This window comes from Penicillium verhagenii, assembly GCF_028828195.1.
Source record: "Penicillium verhagenii strain IBT 33310 chromosome Unknown utg000013l_segment0_segment0, whole genome shotgun sequence".
NCBI classification, from domain to species: Eukaryota; Fungi; Ascomycota; class Eurotiomycetes; order Eurotiales; family Aspergillaceae; genus Penicillium; species Penicillium verhagenii.
This window is the reverse complement of record NW_026643177.1, coordinates 110,914-130,530: the sequence shown is the minus strand read 5'-3', so window position 1 is coordinate 130,530 and position 19,617 is coordinate 110,914. Positions and strand designations below refer to the sequence as shown.

Genomic DNA, 19,617 nt, shown 5'->3' with positions numbered 1-19,617 from the left:
TCGTCAGAAAAATCCTTTCAAAGTGGACTTCAAAAGCCAGATTCACCGGCGACGAGGAGAAAATTATTTACGGAGGGTCCCTACCAGGCGCGAGTCTGTAGAGGGCATCATGGGAAGATGAACACGCCGTAGCCGGCCTCGCGACACAGTCGGTGTATGTCTTCTCAAGCCTCGGCGTACACTCAAGGAACAGACAATTGGGGGTCGGTGAAACCGTGTTCGGACTGTGATGGTGGGATCTGGGGGATTGACAATTTCTTTGCTCAGTGATGAACCCGTCTAGATGATTGCATGGCTCCCATCGGTCCCTACTAGGGTGATATTTCCTGAACGGTCGATATTGCTTGATACAGTTGTGCAATCCATCCGACGTAAGGGGACACCTCTCAGGAGGGCCGGGCAAGCCTGAATGAGGGCTCCATGATAAACTCTGAGAGCAAAATACCCTTCAACATTATAAACCTGCCCCATGTGAGAGTGATTGACCTCGACAAACTATGGTGCCAATTCAAACTGAGAATAAGTACCCCCTTTACGCACCATGCAGGCTATTGGCAAGCTCCAACTTGATGATCTAACTGAACAGCAGCGTCAACAGGCCATACAAGTTATCACGTCTCCACCTGCACCAAGTGATTAAGCAAAGAGATGCTGGGATTGGGTTTATGACACCCTGCTGTCACTTCAGGTTGAAGAGCTTGTCCCGTCTTGTATATGACATTTCTGGAAGGGATGGTTGAGAAGTCGGCGCGAGCTGTTCAGGCGACATTGGGTGTCAATTAGACGGGTCTGAAATGAATACAACATGTAAATGTAGCTCAGGTTTCAGTATAATCCAACATGGTCTGATTCACTTCAGCCCAAAATTCATACTCATAATTTTCGAGTATTGCGGGAATAGAGTCATAAAATCGTACTTCGATATTAGACAAGATGATATAGGGAATATGGTTGAACAGGTCCCATTTGGAGGACTGCCAGAGGGTTAAAAAATAATTCTGAACGACGGATGTGGCATATACCGGATTACTGGCGCAAGGAGTATGTACGTACGTCTCACAAGTCTCACAGGGCTTCACCTCAAAATTGGAGGTGTTTTTGATTACATAAGGTTTTCTCGGTAGCAACCCAGGGCGGTGAAAAGTCTGCATACACTTTAGTGTTAAGCTAGTCCAGATATGGATTAGCTCTGTTTACACAGCAACCGTCACGATCAACTCAAAACACTCACAACATTTGATCCTGCTAACTTCCACCCGACACCACGAGGGTTCTTGCGATTGTCCACACATCGCTCTCATTTGAAACCATGGCAAATCCTCTTTCACCCCTCTCCTCCTCTTTCCAGAATGCGCGGGCTCGTTCTCCAAAGATCGGCTCGTCGCCGTTCCTCACCAAAACAATCGATGAACAAACCGACTCAGAGTTTCGCGTTCCTTCAAGTCCGTTGAAAAAAGCCTGGACAGGACTTGAATCCCCTGGCCCTAATGACGGCGACATGAATGAAAACTACATCTATAATGACCATGACGAGATCGATGCGAACGACAATGACGATTTTCAAGATGCTGCCGATAGCTCACCATTCCGGGATGATGCACGCGAAGAGACCGTTGATTTTCAGAAAATGCGAGATTTTCAACAACGCACACCCTCACAACCGCGTCATCGATTTGGCATGGGCCCGGTAGAAGATCCCATGAGTTCTCCCTTCCGACCAGAGGGGAAAGATGAGACTGTGGATTTCCAAAGATTGCGCGAGATACAACCAATGTCCCCTGGCTTTAGCAAACGCCTTGCTATCGATAACCCGGCTAGCTCTCCATTCCGAACCGAAGGAAAGGATGAGACGGTGGATTACGATCGTTTACGCGAGTTGCAGGCCGAATCCCCTGGTTTTGATCAACAGTCGCCCGGGCCAGTCAGCTCTCCATTTCGTCCTAGCGTCAGAGAACACGATCACGAACTACATGAATCACAAGAGAATGATGACGAACAAGGGTTTGCAAGCAACCATGAACATGCTCCTATAGTGGCTCATAGTTCACCTTTGCGACCCGATGCCAGAGCCGATACGATCGATATGCCAAAACTGCGCTCAACGCCTCGTTTATCACCAGGTGTAGAGAGCAACTACTCCAATGCCGCCACGCCTCGAAAACGATCATTTGACCAGACTCCACAAGATCACGATGAAGACGCACAGACCAATGAGCGGGCCAAAAAGGGCATGCTCAATCGAACCGAGGGTCCTGATATTCACATTGATCTTGACGACGAGTCTAGCGTCGTTCACGATCAAAGCTGGCTCTCAAATACGAGCGCCAATCAAGACCGGTCGGCAATCGCAAACAGTATGATTGAAGACAAGCACAACGAGGGTATGAGCACAGTTCTCCACGACAATGCTGGGATGACGGATGAAGAAAAAGATCACCACGAGGCGGGTGATGTCATGTTGAGTGAAGATGATCACGATCCAATGGATGATACTGGTCTGAGCAACTTCTCTGTTCTGCCAGACATGACCTCTTTTGCGAAATTGCGCGCAGATTCACCTTTGAAATCCATGCGTGGTAGTGTCGGGCCCAGCCCAGCTCGTACCGCAGACATGTATGGTCGCAGTGTTGAACCGGGAACCCCAGGCACCGCACGCAGATCGCATAGGGCTAGTGCCCTGCTTGATACTGGATCACAGATGGGATCACCTACTCCCAGAAGACGAGTTTCTCGGGACGTCGGTCACCCTGATAGGACTCCCAACTTGCTCGATTTCTCGGATCAAATGAACTTCTATCCCCGCCAGTCAACGCAACAAGCTTCCCAGTACTCTCCCCGACGATCTCCGATGAGAAATATGCGGCAATCCATGCGGTCACCGTCCAAACTTTCGCTCCTGGACTTCGATATCCCGCCTGCACCGACACCGCGCTCCATTCCCACCGTCACACCTCGTGAATTAGAGTCTTTGAAATCTGGCTTCATGTCGGAGATATCTTCGCTCAAGGCTACTCTGAGTGGCAAAGAGGCAGAGGTCGCCTGCTTGAAGACTGCAGTCGGAGACGCAGAGAGGCGAGTTGGAGAAGCCTTGGAAGAAATTCGCAACGAGGCTGCCCGGAGAGAGACGTTGGAAATCGAGCAGGCCGAATGGGACCGTCGAGGCAAGGACATGGAGAGAGTCCTGCAGTCTGTCCGTGACGAGTTAGAAGAGGGGGAACGTGAGCGAGATCGTCTCACCAGAAAGGCCGAAGAGGCAGAGAAGGGCAGGGAACAACTCGAAGGCAGAGTGGTAGAACTTGAAACTCAACTCTCTACCGCACGTTCTGCCGCGCCGGGATCTACAACCGCTCCAGGGTCACGACGGCCCTCACAGTCAGCCGAAGACACTGCGCGGGAAGTGCAAGATGCGGTTGAGAAGGTTGCCCGTGAACTTCATACTCTATACAAGGGCAAGCACGAGACCAAGGTTGCAGCATTGAAGAAGAGCTATGAATCTCGCTGGGAAAAGCGCCTTCGCGAGTCTGATAACAAGCTTACTGCCGCCCGCAAGGAAAATGAACGCCTCAAGGCCGAGCGTGATGCTGCCGACTCCGACTCCATGGCAAATGCTAACGCCAGCATGATCGCCCGTGAAAATGACGAGCACGAAGCCGCCAAGCGTGTCTTTGAGGCTCAGATTCAGGGTCTACAACATGAGATGGTGGCATTGAAGGAGGATAGTGAAAGACTACGAGATGAGCTCAAAACCGAACGTGCCGAGAAGGGAGAGCTTGTTGCCGCTGTCGATGAGTGGTTGAACATCCAGCAAACACAACCTGCTCCGATTCAGCAACAGGAACGGGAAAGAGAGTCTTCCGTTGCCTCTGCGGGTGTTCCTGAAGAGAATTACCAATCGGCCAGTGAACCTCCTGTTGATAACCTTCGCCGGAGTGTGAGCCGCTCTGGCTCCAGTGGTATTCGCCCTCCTTCAACTACTGAAAAGAAAGGTCCTCGCTTCGGGGCCCCTGGTGGCCATTCCCGGGGTAACAGCGGAGGAAAATCGGGTATTGCTATGTTCACTCCTGGTCGAGGGGGTATCATGAGCTCTATTGAGCGGATGGGACGTGGAGGCGCTTAGATAGGGGGTTATGAGCTTGGAGTTTATCTTTTTGATGGTTCAGGGCACTTTGGTTTATTTGTTTTCTGTTTTCCGAGTCTTGATTCCCCTTTAGCAGGTGCCTTTTTGTTTTGATATGACATTCTATGCTTGAACGTGCTATGAAACCCTTCATGTGGTTGCTTCTGAGTTACTTATTGTTATGAAATTTGGATATTTATTAATTGAGTGGAGTTGCCACTGACTACAAGAAGATGGTAGTATAGTAGTATTAATTCTCCTCGGCGAGCACCTTTTGCACTTCATCTGCAATGTTGTATTCGAGTACATCCTTCGCGGAGTTTGCTGGAGTGAAAAGACCTGTTCGGTGTTAGCTACGCTCATAAAAAAAAAATCTAACATTCGTGAATCAGGTACCACTTACCAACTAACCACAGTATCAAATACATCATGAATTCTTCCACAAGGCCCTTCTGCTGCTTTTTCCGCTGGCGCTTCTGAGCCTCGTCAAGAAGCATTTTGACCCGCGGATATCGCAGAGCTGTATGTTTCTTTGCAGCAAGCAAAATAGCATCTTTTTCCGTGAACTCTGCATCAGAGGACACAGGGCCATCATTATGCCTATATACCCGTTTCAGGTAATGTGCCAAAATCATCGGAAATGATTCTGAATCCTCCAGCGCCTGCGCTGAGCCTTGCCCCGACGTCGGTGGAAGTGCATGTGCTGCATCGCCCAGTAGCACAATGCCATTCCGGTCCCAGATTGGCAACTCGGGTGTCGTCCACGTCGGCCACATCGTCTCTACGTTGACTGATTGGATGATTTCCTGTATGACTGGATCACTCCAGCTCGCATGCCGTTGCCGTAGGTCCTCTGTGATGGCAGCTCGATCAACAGTTTTGGGGTCGGGGCATTCTTGCATCCCGTATGTGGACCACCATGTAAGCGTGTCGCCAGGTGAGGATATATGGTTCGCTGAGTCCCGGTGCTTGTCTGTCTGTGAGCTGGATGAGTAGACGTAGCCGAACATGCCGGATCCACCAAATGTGATTGTCATGGTGCCATTTGGAATCTTGCGGCGCAGAGTCTCCGTAACGGGAGTGAAGCCACCCACTCCCACGAGACCTCTGGATAAATTATTCATTAGGTCTAATCATTTCTAATGCATGATACCCATTGAAACTTGAACTTACTCGTATTTTGGAGGGTATGGGTCATCTTCGGCGTTTTCAACATCAAAGAGAGCCCTCTTCACCGTTGATTTCAGTCCGTCGGCACCTATCACCAGATCCGCCTCCGCGGGCTCACTTCCATCGACGAAGGTGATAAGATGTTTGCCCGTGTGACTTCCGTTCGGAATAACTTTGGCAATCTTCTTATTGACAATCACACCATCCGGGATACGATCCCGCAGACATTGCCAGATCGAGTGTCGACTCATGGCTACCGAGTTCATCGCGTGCCCATCTACCTCTGCCGAGGCCTGCACCTGCATCAAAGTCCATCCGTAGGCGCTCTTGATATGGAACGCTGAGTACGGATAGCCACCGCGTACAACATCCTGTAGCAAGGATTCGTCCAGCCGGCGCAGTACGTTCAGGCCATTGGGCCCGAGACCTAGGCCACCGCCTACGACTAGAGTTGCGGATCGCGTGCTTCCTTCACCAGTGACAGAGGCAGGTCTTTCACGGAATGTGGTGTCCCGGGCTGTATCGTATGCCTCATAAATGGTGTAGGTATGCTTTTCTGCAGGTGAGGGTGGCTGGGGAAGATGCTTTTGGAGTGAAAGATAGGTTGTGCAGCCGCTGATGCCGGCTCCCACGATGATGATTTTCATCCTGGGATAATATCCTGATTTTGCACTGGAATATAGGAATTGAAGACTTTTGTTGGATTACCCACTCTAGGAGTTATTTAGATGCTTCTTTTATGTCATGATATGTTGTTAGGCTGCCGCCTGGGCATTATGGATTTTGACGTGAAGTCAAATTTGTCTATACGAGATCAGCTGATCAGAGCCATTCTTCGACTTAGACATTCAAATGTTCTTACTAATTCGTATGTCTTGTGTGGGATTGATGGACTTGACTGTCGCTTTCTCTGCAATATGGATTGATACTATTCAGACAACAATGCATAATCCTTCAGATTCATAGTTCACTCATGTGAACTTTCCGAGAGTGTGCATGGTCCATATCCTGACCGGGCCAATCATCATACTTTAAACCGCAAGCCACCTTCACCTTGTGGCAACTCGATGAATCTGAGTCAACGGGGGCAAAAGGGTCATATTGAAAGTCAAGCCCCCACCCCCGGAGATTCCCCCTCCATCGCGGGGGTACCGATTTGCCTTCGACAGCCTTGCCTAATCCGGACCGATTCCCCTCGTCCGGCCCGCCACACGAGTCACGGCGTGAAAAGAAGTCACACGGATAAAGTGCTTGACAATGCAATATGATAATGCGACATAATTTCCGGCCAATGATTATCCTGTCAACTATTATCTTTCAACCTACATTATCTCGAGACAATTGGAAGGGGCCATGCATAATGACGCCACGATCAACCTGCCCCTCGTGGATTGTACTAAAAACCAAGTGTTTAGCGCGGGGTGCAAGCACTAATGACTAGGTTGTACATAAAACCCCTCTGCAACTTCGTACGCACGTTGGGCTTTTGGGCTTTGGGCTCTGGGCTTTGTTCTTTTTTGTCATGTCGGCTTGTGTCCGATTTGAAACGTGGGGCGAGTCTCTTAGGGCGATATTGTGTCCAAGCCACCGCGCTCTATTTCCGTTTGAGCTTTGTTTCCGTTCATCTCGTGTCAATTCATGCCGCTAGTCCCCCTGAGCTCGGGCTCTTCTATCTATTTGGTTTTCAGCTTTTGGATTGGGGAATGCCAAGGCTTCTCGTTCTGACAAGTCTGGGGATGAGAGCGACCGGCGTGATGCCCGATGAGTTATTATTCTCCGCAATTTCCTGTTATTTATGTCCTACGTGTCTTTGGATCTGGTTGGAGCTGCATAACATTTCCGCTGCATAGGCTTAGGCGCCCGATGCCTTTTCGAGTCTTGACCCCGCTAACACGACTTTTGTTTTGTTTTGGGGGGGGGGTTTTTTTTGCTGAAACGCAACAGCCCGCACTAGGAACTAAAGGTGTGTCGAACGCAACGCTCTAGGCTGGATCGGGATCGGCTTGTACCATTTGAACCTCTTCGGCTTGCCATGATGGAAGTACTAAGCTATAGAATTAGGGTAGAAATACCCGTATGCATGGTCTGTATCTAGGGAAATTGTTTGAACAGGTGATATTTTCTTTGTTGTAATCCGTACGGACTCCGTCATGGATCGGAAATTCATTCATTACCGGCCCCGGACTTCATTGTCGGCAAGATTTGTACATGTAGACCCAAGGATCGTGCGCACGGGAACAGGATTCGGGAACTTGACCTTTGCCAGGTTCTTGATTGGAGTCCCACTTGAATTCCACCTGAATTCCACTTGGATCCGCTTTCTGACCTCGTGAGAAGCCAGAATTCTCAACGTAAAGTGGCTGATGCCTTTCCCCCGTGATTCTTTTCTCCCCACATTGAAACCGCAAAACCAGCTCACCATGAAACTGTGCTATATTTTCTTCTCTCTTGGGGAGTGATTTTTTTTCTCTTCCTTTATTCTTTATTCTTTATGTTCATGTTTTATCCTTTTTCATGAGGTCCTTAGTAGAGTAACTTGTAGTGATCAACAATATTGTTAAGTAAATTATTGAATTGCAACCTGTTTGGTATCCTCCGGTAATCGGTAGTATGCACGGACGACGTTAAGAATCAGATTAGACCTGGTACTTGTACTTGGTGTAGACTGCAGAAATGGTTACATGTTCCTAATTTCGATGGATTTTACTTACTCTTTATGTCGAGAACTCGGCCTACGGCATCTTTTAACAAACTTTATATTTCTTGATCTTAATGAATACCTATTTTCAGTGAGAAAAGAGTATATCCGTACAGGGATGATATAACCGATCCGGTTATCGGCAGATATTGACTTTTGTGGGGAGTGGAAATGGGCGTTCGTGTTCTGGGGACTGAGACAAGGGAGGATTCACGGACTTGCAACTGTTGGTCCAGACCCGCTTCTCTTAGTAATGTTGAGGGCTTTTATACTCGATCTTTTATATGTACCGAATAAGTCAGACACAACAATGGCTATTGTGCCAGTATGGAGTATACCTTGTACATATACAATTGCCTATGAATTCTCTTGTTCTAAAATCCATTTCCTAGGCATAAAGCTATATACTTGTCACTCAAGAATACTTGGATTTCCGCGCTGATCACCTCAGCTCCCCTTTCTTCCAAAAACGGTAAGCCTGCGACAAGCCTCCACCACACTAACAGTGAACATGGTCCCACTTATTCTCCGCCATCGGCGACTGGAGACGGCTCCTGTCTAAGTTTTTAAATTTTCATTTTTTCCATATTTTCCAGTAAAATCCACACTGGCTGGACCGCTTACCACCTGAGAAAGATTCGGTTCCGTCCAGACCCCAGGTTCCGCTCAGTATGTAAATTAGCGGCTGGGATCTACCCCTGGTCAGTAGGATCCAAGGGTTGAGGGGTGGGAAAAGTTGGTCGTGGGACCTACGGAGTACATGTATGGGGTACTTCGGCGTAATTCGGAATTTACTACTTTACCAATTACATTTGATCATTTCAATGAAGTTTTTTTATTTGACATATTTTAGAAGGGATGCGCAATGTCAATCTCCATAATCTGTAATCTATTCAACGGCTTTTGTCGGATTGGTTCGGAATCAAAATGCATGTGTACATGTTAGAAGTATATGATAATATGATAAGCTTGAAAGAGGGCCATACAGCCGACTTGAAGGATTTTCTGCATGTGAGTGCCGAATGTCACAGAGAAGATTGGCACGGAATTGGGATATTAACGTGTATAACGAAGAATTAGAGAAATCCAGTAAGGTTTTTAGTGTTTGATTAAATCTGGTACGGGTTACTCCGTTCATATCCAATTGCAGGGACAAGTGTCTTTCTGGAGAAAAAAAAAGGAACTTGTTATGACACACAAACCCCCGACTCCACTTAGTGGGTAGAGCGGGTTTTTCTCCTCTTCTCTGATTTCCTTGTATTTTCTCTTGCTTATTTTTCCTTCTCCCTTTTCTTTCTGTCTCAACTGTTAATATCCTAATTTCTTTGCTTATGAATATATTTAGGTTCTTCTATACGATGCCTCTATACATCCGTAATGACAGTGTATTATGACGGCAAGACCGGCACCGCATCGGTTCCGTTGTCCCGTGACCGGGCCGAGCGTCTGGTACGCTAAACCGAAAGAGGCCAATGACGACACGGCAAGAAGAAAGGAAAAAAGAAAAGAAAAGAAAAAAGGAAAAGAAAAAAGGAAAAGAAAAAGAATAAAAAAGAGTAAAAAAGAAATTGAAAACGGAATTTAAAAGTAGAGGATTTTTGATTTTTGGGGCTTTTCCGGGTCCATTGGAGTGCCACGAGCCCAGACAGAAAGTGGAAATGCCTCTCGTGTGGGGAATCTCCCCTGCCAGTTTTGCCTCTAACGAATAGCGGATGCGCGATTTGGGGGATTTTTGGTCTTGGGATCTGCCCCAACTGTTAAGTTCATGGGGGAAGAGTATCCTTACTCCGGATATACTTAAGCAATCCACATCCCCCCCCCAGTCCCCCAGCGTCCTCAGTTCGACTCGTTTTTAAAATTTTTATAAAAAAAAAAATAATACTCCACTCTTCACGGGGATATTTAACTATACTCCTCGAATGTACCCCATACTCCCCCGGTCATTATGAATAACACCATGGCCGATTCCGAGTCAAGCAAACGCAAGGCCTCCTCCGCCGGGCTATCCGCTCATAACCGCCCCGTCAAGCGCCGGGCTTCCAAGGCCTGTTGCTGCTGTCGCGCTCGCAAGGTCCGTTGCGACGTGGTAGAAAATGGCTCCCCTTGCACCAATTGTCGATTAGATCAGGTCGAATGTGTCGTCACAGAAAGCAAACGGAGAAAGTTCGTCAACACTAAGCTGGATAAAAATAAGACCCAGCATTACTTGTCAAACCCAACGAGTCCGCTCAAGCTAACGGTGCATCTCCGCTTGCTATAGGAAGTCCCGTGTGGAGGTAGATCATGCTGCCCATTCCGAGTCCCCTGAGGCGTCAGAGGAGAATCTGCTACAAAGCATTCAGGGTTTGTCTGAAATGGCACCCACTTCTCCCTCACAGGCGTCCATTGATCTGGATCACGGACAGCATATTCCGCATTTACTATGTGCGTACCCAATCTGAGAAACCAGACAGACGCTCAGAGAGAGAAAGCTATTTCATTCCAATTGGGATTATCCAACTGACTTTTGTCAACTTGCAGATCAAACGCAGGCTCATCGCATTGGCTCCGACGATAATCAAAGTCGTCGTCGCATGGCCTCCAACCCCGCCGTGCCCGCCTCAATGCCTCTAGCAAATGCCACATTGCAAATCCAACAACTGCTCGATCCCTCTTTTGGAAGCCCTCGAACCGCAAATGCTTTCCTTCCCGATTACATTCGAGGCCTACCCGCACGATTCCAGAAAGAGGATATTGACTACCTGGCCGCCAAGGGAGCATTGACGATCCCCGACGTGACATTGCGAAACGAGCTTCTCAAGGCCTACATACACTATGTGCATTCGTATATGCCGTTGTTAGATCTGGAGGAATTCCTCCAGACAGTTGTACAGAATGACGGAGTTCACCGCATCAGTCTCTTACTTTTCCAGGCCGTCATGTTTGCCGGTATGGCCTTTGTCGACATGAAACATTTGCAAGCCGCTGGCTACCAAACTCGGAAATCAGCTCGCAAGATCTTCTTCCAGCGAGCCCGCCTTTTGTACGACTTCGACTACGAGGTGGATCGTATTTCACTGGTTCAGTCTCTGCTTCTCATGACTTACTGGTATGAGACTCCGGATGATCAAAAGGATACTTGGCACTGGATGGGCGTCAGCCTGTCTCTCGCCCACACCATTGGTCTTCACCGGGACCCCGGTAACTCGCGGATGGATGTTCGCCGCCAGAGAATGTGGAAACGCATTTGGTGGAGCACATATACTCGAGACCGATTGATTGCCCTCGGCATGCGACGACCGATGCGCGTCAAGGACGACGACTGTGATGTGCCGATGTTAACCATGGACGACTTTGAATTCCAGGCCTTCTCACCCGAAATTGTGAAGATGGTTGGAGATTCGGAGATTTTGCAGAATGTCAGTCACCAGCGAGAGCTGGCCCTGATGTTTATCGAAAAGGCCAGGTTGTGTCTCTGCGTGAGCCATGTTCTTTCTGCACAGTACTCGGTGCTCAGCCATAAATTTGGCGGCACCATGGAGACCACCATGATGTTGGTCCCCAAGAAGTCGACCGCAGAGTCCTTTGAAGTACGACGATGTGACCAGGAGCTGGAAGACTGGCTGGCCAATCTCCCGGTCGAAACACAATATACGCCCTCGGGGGTTTCGAAGTTGCCGGAGGCTCGTGAAGTTCTTCACTCGCACCGGGCCCTGTTGAAGATGGTTTACCTCACTACATCCAGTGCCCTTCATCGCCCACAGGTCCTCCCCGCCGTTCCTTACCCGTCCATGGATTCCGAGTTACAAGAACTCTCTCGCCAGAAAGTTCGATTCGCCGCCGTGGAAATCACCAGCATTGCCCAGGATCTTCATGTCTTGGACTTGACTCGATACTACCCAACGACTGGAGTGACCGTGCTCCTCCCCGCCGTTATCATTCATTTACTTGATATCAAGTCGAGCGACGCGAGCGTGCGGATGACCAGTCTCCAACGATTCTACCAGTGCATGCGTATCTTACAGCGTCTGCGCGAGATCTACGCATCGGCCGACTTTGCGACCTCATTCCTCGAAGCAGCTATCCGCAAGGCCGGTATTCAGTTAACGGTCGCACCCCAGGAGGTACAAACTAAGCGACCCCGCAAGACCGCCACCACCACCAGTACCAGCATTGATCCATTTGATTCGCTTTCTCGAAACAACACCTTGACCCCTCCTCCCGACTCTCTATCCCAGAAGATCCCGGACCTCACCTACCCCCAGGCCCCCGCAGGCGGGCGGTCCACTGGCAGCCTCTTTGCCTCGACTCCGCCACACTCCGACGGTAGCGAAAATGGCAGCACCAATAACCTCAACCTGACCCACAATCACGATGCTTTTGCGATCCCAGAGCTCAACTCGGAGCTAAGTCTCACCGAACTGATGGACTTGGCCAACGATGCCGAAGTGAACCAGAATGATTTCGATGCTTTGATCAACTTTGATGATGCCAGCAATGAATTCTTCACCGATGAGTCTGGCCAATCTGGAGCCGTTGATGAAGATAAGGGCTACGATTTCGGTGTTGATAGCATGCATGGCATGGGCTTTGACACTGAGCCCAAGTCGATTGACTTTGCCAATTTGACGGAGCTCCATGGTGATCATGGCTCGGGCTCTGAGCTCTCAGCCGAGGCTCATTTGCGGCCCGGCCTGACGGCTGATCTGGACACAGACCTTGGAATTGATCTGGATGAATAAACATGTGCACTGTTTATTTTCTTTGGTTTTCTTTTATTTTCTTTTTCTTTATCCTTTCGCCTTTTTTTATCATATTTCTTTTTTATGATTCTCTTTGGTCGATTGGATTTTTCTTTCTTAGCGGAATTATTTAATTACTGTCTTATTACAAGCCTTGCACATCGGAGAAAGATCGGGGAGGTGTTCATATGGCGCATATCCCGGGATTGATTTGGTTTTGGTTTTTTTGGTTTCTCTATGATGATGATGACGACGTTTCTTTTGTACTTTCGATAGAGAGAAGGGATTCCAAAAAAGCATGAGCAATATGATGACTATTCCATTGAATGAGCTGCGCAGTATAGCCTATAGCCTAGTATTTTTCACGTACTACATACTCTAAATCTATATGCGGATCATGCCAATTATCACATCCTCTTGTGGGTCAATGTATCGATGCCGATAATAATGGTCGCTTTTATCGGCATCACATGTCACATGTAGACTGAATTCACGTCATCGCGCAGTGATCGACGGCTAAATTTCTGGTCTTTCCGTGTACCAGCCAAACGGTTGCAGGGTTGGGGATCGACAGGGGCATTCATTATGCTAGGGTCATGCGCGATATGCAGTTTCTCTGAGCCGAGGTCCACGGGTTGGGATTTGGGGCTGACTCCATACCTAACCACCGTTATCACTTCGGAATTCGGATCCGGGATTGATATTGTCCGTTTAGATCGGTTGGATGTGCTCTATTGTGTTCTTTTTGACTTTATCTATTTCTATTCTTATAGATGAGTTATATAATACCGTTTTATATTGTGCGCATGCTACATTGGACCTATGTGGTATACGGGAAATCAGTTTTTGACCCAGCACTTGGAACATGTTACTTACTTTTAATATTAAACCCAAGTGCTCTTCTAATTTTCTTTGATACACTTTGCGTTTATCTCTTCAATCTTTCCTGGTCAACCCCAGGAATATCTCCACGTATAAATGAGCCTTCAACTCAAGTAGGATGAAACGTTGGTTCTAGGTGATATCTGGCTGTCTACAACATACCCTCGATGATCAAATAGCTGGATTAGAGTAGCAGTCAACCCCACTGTGCCTCATCTTAGCGGCGATCGCTCCATCAAGACTGTAATTCGTGCATCTCCTTCTTTGACTCAACCCCAGGCGAGTGAGTAAAATACTAGCTTTGTCTGGAACACATGCAGACGATCTCCAGATAGCCCCGTGTGCCTACTCTCTCTACGGGCTTCTCTAGCAATACCCGTGGACGTCTTGGCTGGTCCATCTTTTGTTCTTGGTGAGAGAATGACAGTAATTATCACTTAGATTTGTAGCTGTAAGTTCTATATCACTAGACTCGCGAGGGATCCTCATCACGTTGGTCGTCAGGAGATCTCCGGTTATTTGTATTTATCTCCTTAGTTCTCACCTAGGATAGACTCAACTTACAGAGACTACTGTCTGTACCTTCTTTCTCTCCCCTCGATCTCTATCTCTTCCTCTTCCTCTTCCTCTTTCTTCCCTCATTCCTCTTCCTGTTCCCACATCTCGACCTCTACCTCTACTTTCCTACCTCAAGTGTCCTCCCTCGTAAGCTTCAAACACCATGCGCTTCAAAGCCTGGCTTGCACCGTTGCTGCCCTTTGTGGCAGCTTATTCTGTGCCTCGTGGTGCCGAATCTGCTTGCCAGCTGCCTGAGAACCTGCCAACTCAGCCTACTGATGTCAAGACCATCACGACTGCCAACAACGTCACCATTCGCTACAAAGAGCCTGGAAAGGAAGGCATTTGTGAGACTACCCCGGGTGTCAACTCGTACGCGGGATATGTGGATCTTTCACCCAAGTCTCACACTTTCTTCTGGTTCTTCGAGGCCCGACACGAGCCAGAGACAGCCCCCATTACTCTTTGGCTCAATGGTGGCCCCGGAAGTGACTCCCTGATTGGACTTTTTCAAGGTGAGACTTCGATGATATGTGAAGCAAAAAAAAAAAAAAACACTACTTGTATAGTTTACTGATGCTCAAAATCAGAATTGGGACCTTGCCACGTGAATAAGAGCTTGGAGACCTATCTGAACCCACAGTCGTGGAATGAGGTCTCTAACATGCTGTTCATTTCCCAGCCTCTCGGCACAGGTAAAGCATATTGAGAGGGCTTAGTGAGTACGCGTGTATGTAGCTAACATCGCATTTGAAGGTTTCTCATATGCCGAGGAAGAACCTGGCTCCATCAACCCGTACACAGGTGTGTTTGAGGATGTCAATTTCGCAGGATACCAAGGCCGCTATCCAGTCATCAATGCCACCCTGATTGGTAAGTGTGCAATGCCTGAAGTATACAGAAAGAAGAACTAACACTCAAAGATACTACCGATCTCGCTGCCGTGGCTACTTGGGAAATTCTGCAAGGGTTCCTTGGAGAACTACCCCAGCTGGACTCTAAGATCAAATCAAAGGAGTTTAATCTCTGGACGGAGAGCTATGGCGGGTAAGTACTTTGGGTTTCTTCTTTGGTTTCACAACACTAATGCTTTTTCTCAGACACTATGGCCCGGCAGTAAGTTTGAGTGTTTTTGATTTGATTCTGTTTGTTCTAACATGAGCCAGTTCTATGACTATTTCTATCACCAGAATGAGAGAATTGCCAACGGCTCGGTCGAAGGCGTTCACCTTGAGTTCAGTACTCTTGGTATCATCAATGGAATTATCGATGAGGCAATCCAGGCTCCTTACTACCCCGAATTTGCAGTTCACAACACCTATGGTATTGAAGCAGTAAGTTGGCTGGTAATCCAGTCGTGCTTGTGCTACATGTTAACGAGATACTCTAGGTCAACAACACCGTCTATGAGTACATGAAGTTCGCCAACGAGATGTCAAACGGTTGCCAGGACCAGATCACTCAATGCAAGACTACTAACCGCACTTCCCTAGCGGACTACGCAATCTGCGCCGCGGCAGGCGACATATGCCGCGACAGTGTCGGTATGTGGAATAAAATCTCTCATTTCAGTTCTGCTTGTCATATATCCACATATGACATCTCTAACACCTCCTACAGAGAGCCCATACTACATGTATAGCGGCCGCGGTACCTACGACATCCGCCATCCAAAGGCCGATCCCACTCCACCCGAGTATTACGTTAAATATCTCGCTAAGGATTCCGTCATGGAGGCCATTGGTGTGGATTTGAACTACACGGAGTCCAATGACGACATCTTCTACGCCTTCCAGGCCACCGGCGACTTCGTCTGGCCCAACTTCGTCGAGGACCTGGAGGACATCCTTACCCGCCCTGTCCGTGTAGCTCTCATCTACGGCGATGCAGACTACATCTGTAACTGGTTCGGAGGGCAGGCCGTCTCCCTTGCTGTCAACCACACCCATAAGGCAGAGTTCCAAGCCGCCGGGTACACGCCGTTCATGGTGGATGGTGTTGAATATGGCGAGACGCGCGAGTATTGTAACTTTTCTTTCACCCGTATCTACGAGTCGGGCCATGAGGTGCCGTACTATCAGCCCATTGCCGCGTTGCAGCTGTTTAATCGCACTTTGAATGGCTGGGAGTTGGCGACTGGTGAGAAGAAGTTGACTGATCGCTTTGGCTCTGGTGGGCTTGCGGAGGCGACGCACACTGAGTCGTCGGTTGCGCTGCCTACTGCGACTGTGACTGCGACTGGGTCGCTGGTTTGAAGGAGCTCTGATCTGGATTGCTTGCATGGAATATTCTTATCGGTTACTGCCAAGCTGGAGGGTCGAGCATGTTGATTGTTCATATTGACTAGTTGACCTGTTCACCTTGCAGGATTTCAGTGTTGGCTTTTCTCGGTTTTTTTTTTTTCGACTTGGGGATCTCTCCTGAGTCTATTCCGATCTACCATATGAAATTTTCAGGTCAACAGGTACATTTAGGTTGACCATTTGTCATTTACATAGTCAATAACTCGGAAATTTCAAGTCTCAGTCTATGGTATTCCAGAATCTAATCCTAATACATTACAAAATTAGCCGACCTTGTCCAAAAGACTGGTCAAGACCTCATCACCGCCGACTCCTTGAAACAAAACCCATACAACGTTATGTTCAAGTTCAAAGAGAAAAAGATACAAGAAGGGCAGAAGGGAAAATAAAAGGATTAGGTCAAGGAAATTTCGAAATTCAGTTATTCCCGACGGGTTAAAGCAGTGAAGTCCCAGCCAGGAAGGGATATCGATGAATGATTGGGAAAACAATCAGGAAAAAAAACACGCCTCGTAAATGCAACTGACAGGTCATGGCATTCATTTAAGAATGCAAACAATAACGACTGCTCTCTCTCTCTCTCACGCACACACAAATACAAAAGGTAAAGTGGTGGTACACGTAATCAGCTCAAAGCTTTTGAGCATCTATAGATTTTAAGACTTGTTGGAAGTATCTTCGTGGGACGTCTTGTTGGAAGTATCCTCGTGGGACTCGGGCTTTTCATAGTCGTCATGTTGTACGGTGGTGTCTCCAAGAACGTCGGCAGTGGTTTCGTCTGAAAAGCGCAAGTCATCCTCGATGGCAGTGCTATCCTTCACCTTGAAGAAGATTATAGGCGAGGCAACAAGCATGCTGCCAACGAGAAGACCCCAGCAAGAGGCGAACTCTGTCATAAAGGGGGTCTTTTGGGCATCCATTCTAAAATCTGAATTAGAAATGAAGTCTGATAAAAGATGAAAGACGAGATACATACCTCCACATTCCAGCTGCACCGGCAGACTGAATACCTTTATAGAAACCAGCAAAGTTTGCCAACTTGCGGCTGTTGTTGGAAAGGGAGCCCATGTACCTGCATGATTACAGTTAGAAAAAAAAAGAACTCTTTATATAAAAAACCCCCCATATCTCCATGTGGGAATTTGTTCGGCAAGATCTTACCAATAAGTGCAGGTCTGGAATGCGGCATCATAGAAGCCATAGAACATGTACAAGAACATGGGCCCAACATAACCGCTGTCCATGAAATCCATATCGGCCTTGACGGTAGCGCGGGTATATTGTTTCTGGAAGGTATAGCCACCACCCCAGATTCCCATGGTGATGGCGAGAAGAATTCCAAAATTGACCTTGGCGCGGGCGGGACGGGAGAGGAACTTCATATCGAGCAGCTGACCGAAAATGAAGGCACCCACCATCTGCATCAGCCAGTAGAGGAGACTGTTGAGAGCACGGGTGCGAACGGTGAAGTAGGCGAGGTTGACAGAATTGAAGTGATAGCCATAGAACCAATTACTGGCCAAGAACATGGGGAACATCAGAACGATATACGAGTCGGAACGTAAGGTCTCCCAAAGACCCAGAAACTCGGATTTCCAGGTAGGGTTCTTGATAACAATGATGCGTGAACCATCCTTTCGCTTGATGTATTTGGAGTCGGCGATGGTCCAGCAAAGGGCAAATCCCAGGGCCATCAAGACCAGGAAAGCAATGTAAGTGCCGTTGTCGACATTACCAGCTGTGCTGTGCATATTTTGACCCAAGGGGATTAAACTGCCAATGACTCCACCCAGATTAAAAATGACCCAGAAGATGGCGATATATTTACCCTTTTCGTGTTCGTGGGGGTAGCTCATCATCACGGCACCTTGGGCACACCAGAGCAGACCGGCACAGACACCGAGTAATGCACCGGCAAAGATGAGGAAGCCCGCATTCTGGTTGATATTATAGGAGAGAAGGGCGGCGACATAAAGGAAATATCCGAAGCCACCGAGGGACAAGGTGAGGCGGAGACCGATACGATTGGCGATGGAGCCCGCAAAAAAGCCGACGACGGCAAAGGTACTGTAGAGGGCGGTGTTGGAATTGTTCACATCGGTCGCATTGACTTGACCGCCACCACCCAGACCATTGACAGCATTGAACATGCCAGGGCAGAGGAAACAGACAAAAGATACGAGGATCAGTTGGGTCTCGGGCGATGCGAACCAGGGAGCCTCCCAATTGCCAATTTTCAGCATCGGCTTATACATCCACGGTTTTCCCACCACCGCATGATCCATGGCAGTCTCTGGATCTTCCATATTCATTTGTTCAATGTGTTTCTCCGGGGCAGCCGGAGGATCTGGAGCATGTAGCTGCTCAGGCTCGGGGGTAGCCATTATTAAATTATTTTTTTTTAATTAAAAAAAAAAATTGATGAGAAAAAGGGGAGCGAAAGGAAAACCAATAAGACAGAAAAGAAGAATCTGGGGGCGAGGAAAGACCAGATCAACCAAAGTGTTGAAGAATGAGATCTGGGAAGGAATGCTACGTCCACGTGAGAAAAGAGAAGGAAAAAAAGGGCGATTTCTAACCTCCCAGAGACGAAGAATGTTCAAAGAGAAAGAAGCCGGTGATAAGAATTTTTTTCTTTCTTTCTTTTTCTCTCTCTCTCTCTCTCTTCTGTGGAAGACTATATAGCGCTAGCTTATCAATGTTTCACAGAGTCAAAGGAGAAACCAATGATACGTTGGGGTAATTAAAGTGGGTTCGTGAATGACTTTGAAGTGGATATAAATTGCGGGGAGAGAAGAAAAAGACGGAGAGAGAAGGGAAGTTTATGGAGAAGGAGAACCAATTGGAAAAGTCTTTCTCTGCCAGAGAAGAAGGTCGAGATGTGACTCTAATCGCGGTCGCATTCGGCACTTGGCATGCAACACCTCAAGTGCTAAAGGCGCCACTGAACTGGACTTGGTCAAAATCGGGCTAGTCCATCAAGTTTAATTACACTTACTTTCCACCTCTTTTCCACCTCTTTCCACCTCTTTTCGTCTCGTCTTGATGCTTTTGGGGCCTGTGACGGCACCAAGAATTGTCTACTACCGTGATCCACTTGATAAGAGTCATCAGATCAACTCTTTTTCTACAAGAACACGTTTTAGTCATCCCCACAATCTTGTATGT

General features: G+C 47.9%; 5 protein-coding genes across 5 annotated transcripts; 3 read left to right on the top strand and 2 right to left on the bottom strand.

The window, feature by feature from the left end:
• Positions 1–1,309: 1,309 nt before the first annotated feature.
• On the top strand, positions 1,310–4,117 carry N7466_011303 (uncharacterized protein; the record flags this gene model as incomplete). The annotated part of the gene is made up of 1 exon (XM_057170692.1): positions 1,310–4,117. The coding sequence occupies one exon, from the start codon at positions 1,310–1,312 to the stop codon at positions 4,115–4,117; it is 2,808 nt and encodes a 935-aa protein (XP_057015413.1).
• A 250-nt stretch (positions 4,118–4,367) lies between these two features.
• Positions 4,368–5,934, bottom strand: N7466_011302 (FAD-dependent oxidoreductase; the record flags this gene model as incomplete). The annotated part of the gene is made up of 3 exons (XM_057170691.1): positions 4,368–4,456; positions 4,521–5,224; positions 5,291–5,934. 3 exons carry the CDS (start codon positions 5,932–5,934, stop codon positions 4,368–4,370), a joined length of 1,437 nt encoding a protein of 478 aa, XP_057015412.1.
• Positions 5,935–9,942: 4,008 nt separating this feature from the next.
• Positions 9,943–12,706, top strand: farB1 (putative C6 transcription factor (Ctf1B); the record flags this gene model as incomplete). Its single annotated transcript, XM_057170690.1, has 3 exons — positions 9,943–10,224; positions 10,250–10,328; positions 10,506–12,706. 3 exons carry the CDS (start codon positions 9,943–9,945, stop codon positions 12,704–12,706), a joined length of 2,562 nt encoding a protein of 853 aa, XP_057015411.1.
• A 1,603-nt stretch (positions 12,707–14,309) lies between these two features.
• N7466_011300 (S10 family peptidase) lies at positions 14,310–16,401 on the top strand (the record flags this gene model as incomplete). The annotated part of the gene is made up of 8 exons (XM_057170689.1): positions 14,310–14,661; positions 14,737–14,841; positions 14,903–15,019; positions 15,070–15,193; positions 15,247–15,262; positions 15,313–15,480; positions 15,537–15,690; positions 15,767–16,401. 8 exons carry the CDS (start codon positions 14,310–14,312, stop codon positions 16,399–16,401), a joined length of 1,671 nt encoding a protein of 556 aa, XP_057015410.1.
• A 704-nt stretch (positions 16,402–17,105) lies between these two features.
• Positions 17,106–18,833, bottom strand: N7466_011299 (unc-93 family MFS transporter; the record flags this gene model as incomplete). The annotated part of the gene is made up of 3 exons (XM_057170688.1): positions 17,106–17,370; positions 17,426–17,521; positions 17,611–18,833. The coding sequence occupies 3 exons, from the start codon at positions 18,831–18,833 to the stop codon at positions 17,106–17,108; spliced, it is 1,584 nt and encodes a 527-aa protein (XP_057015409.1).
• Positions 18,834–19,617: the final 784 nt, after the last annotated feature.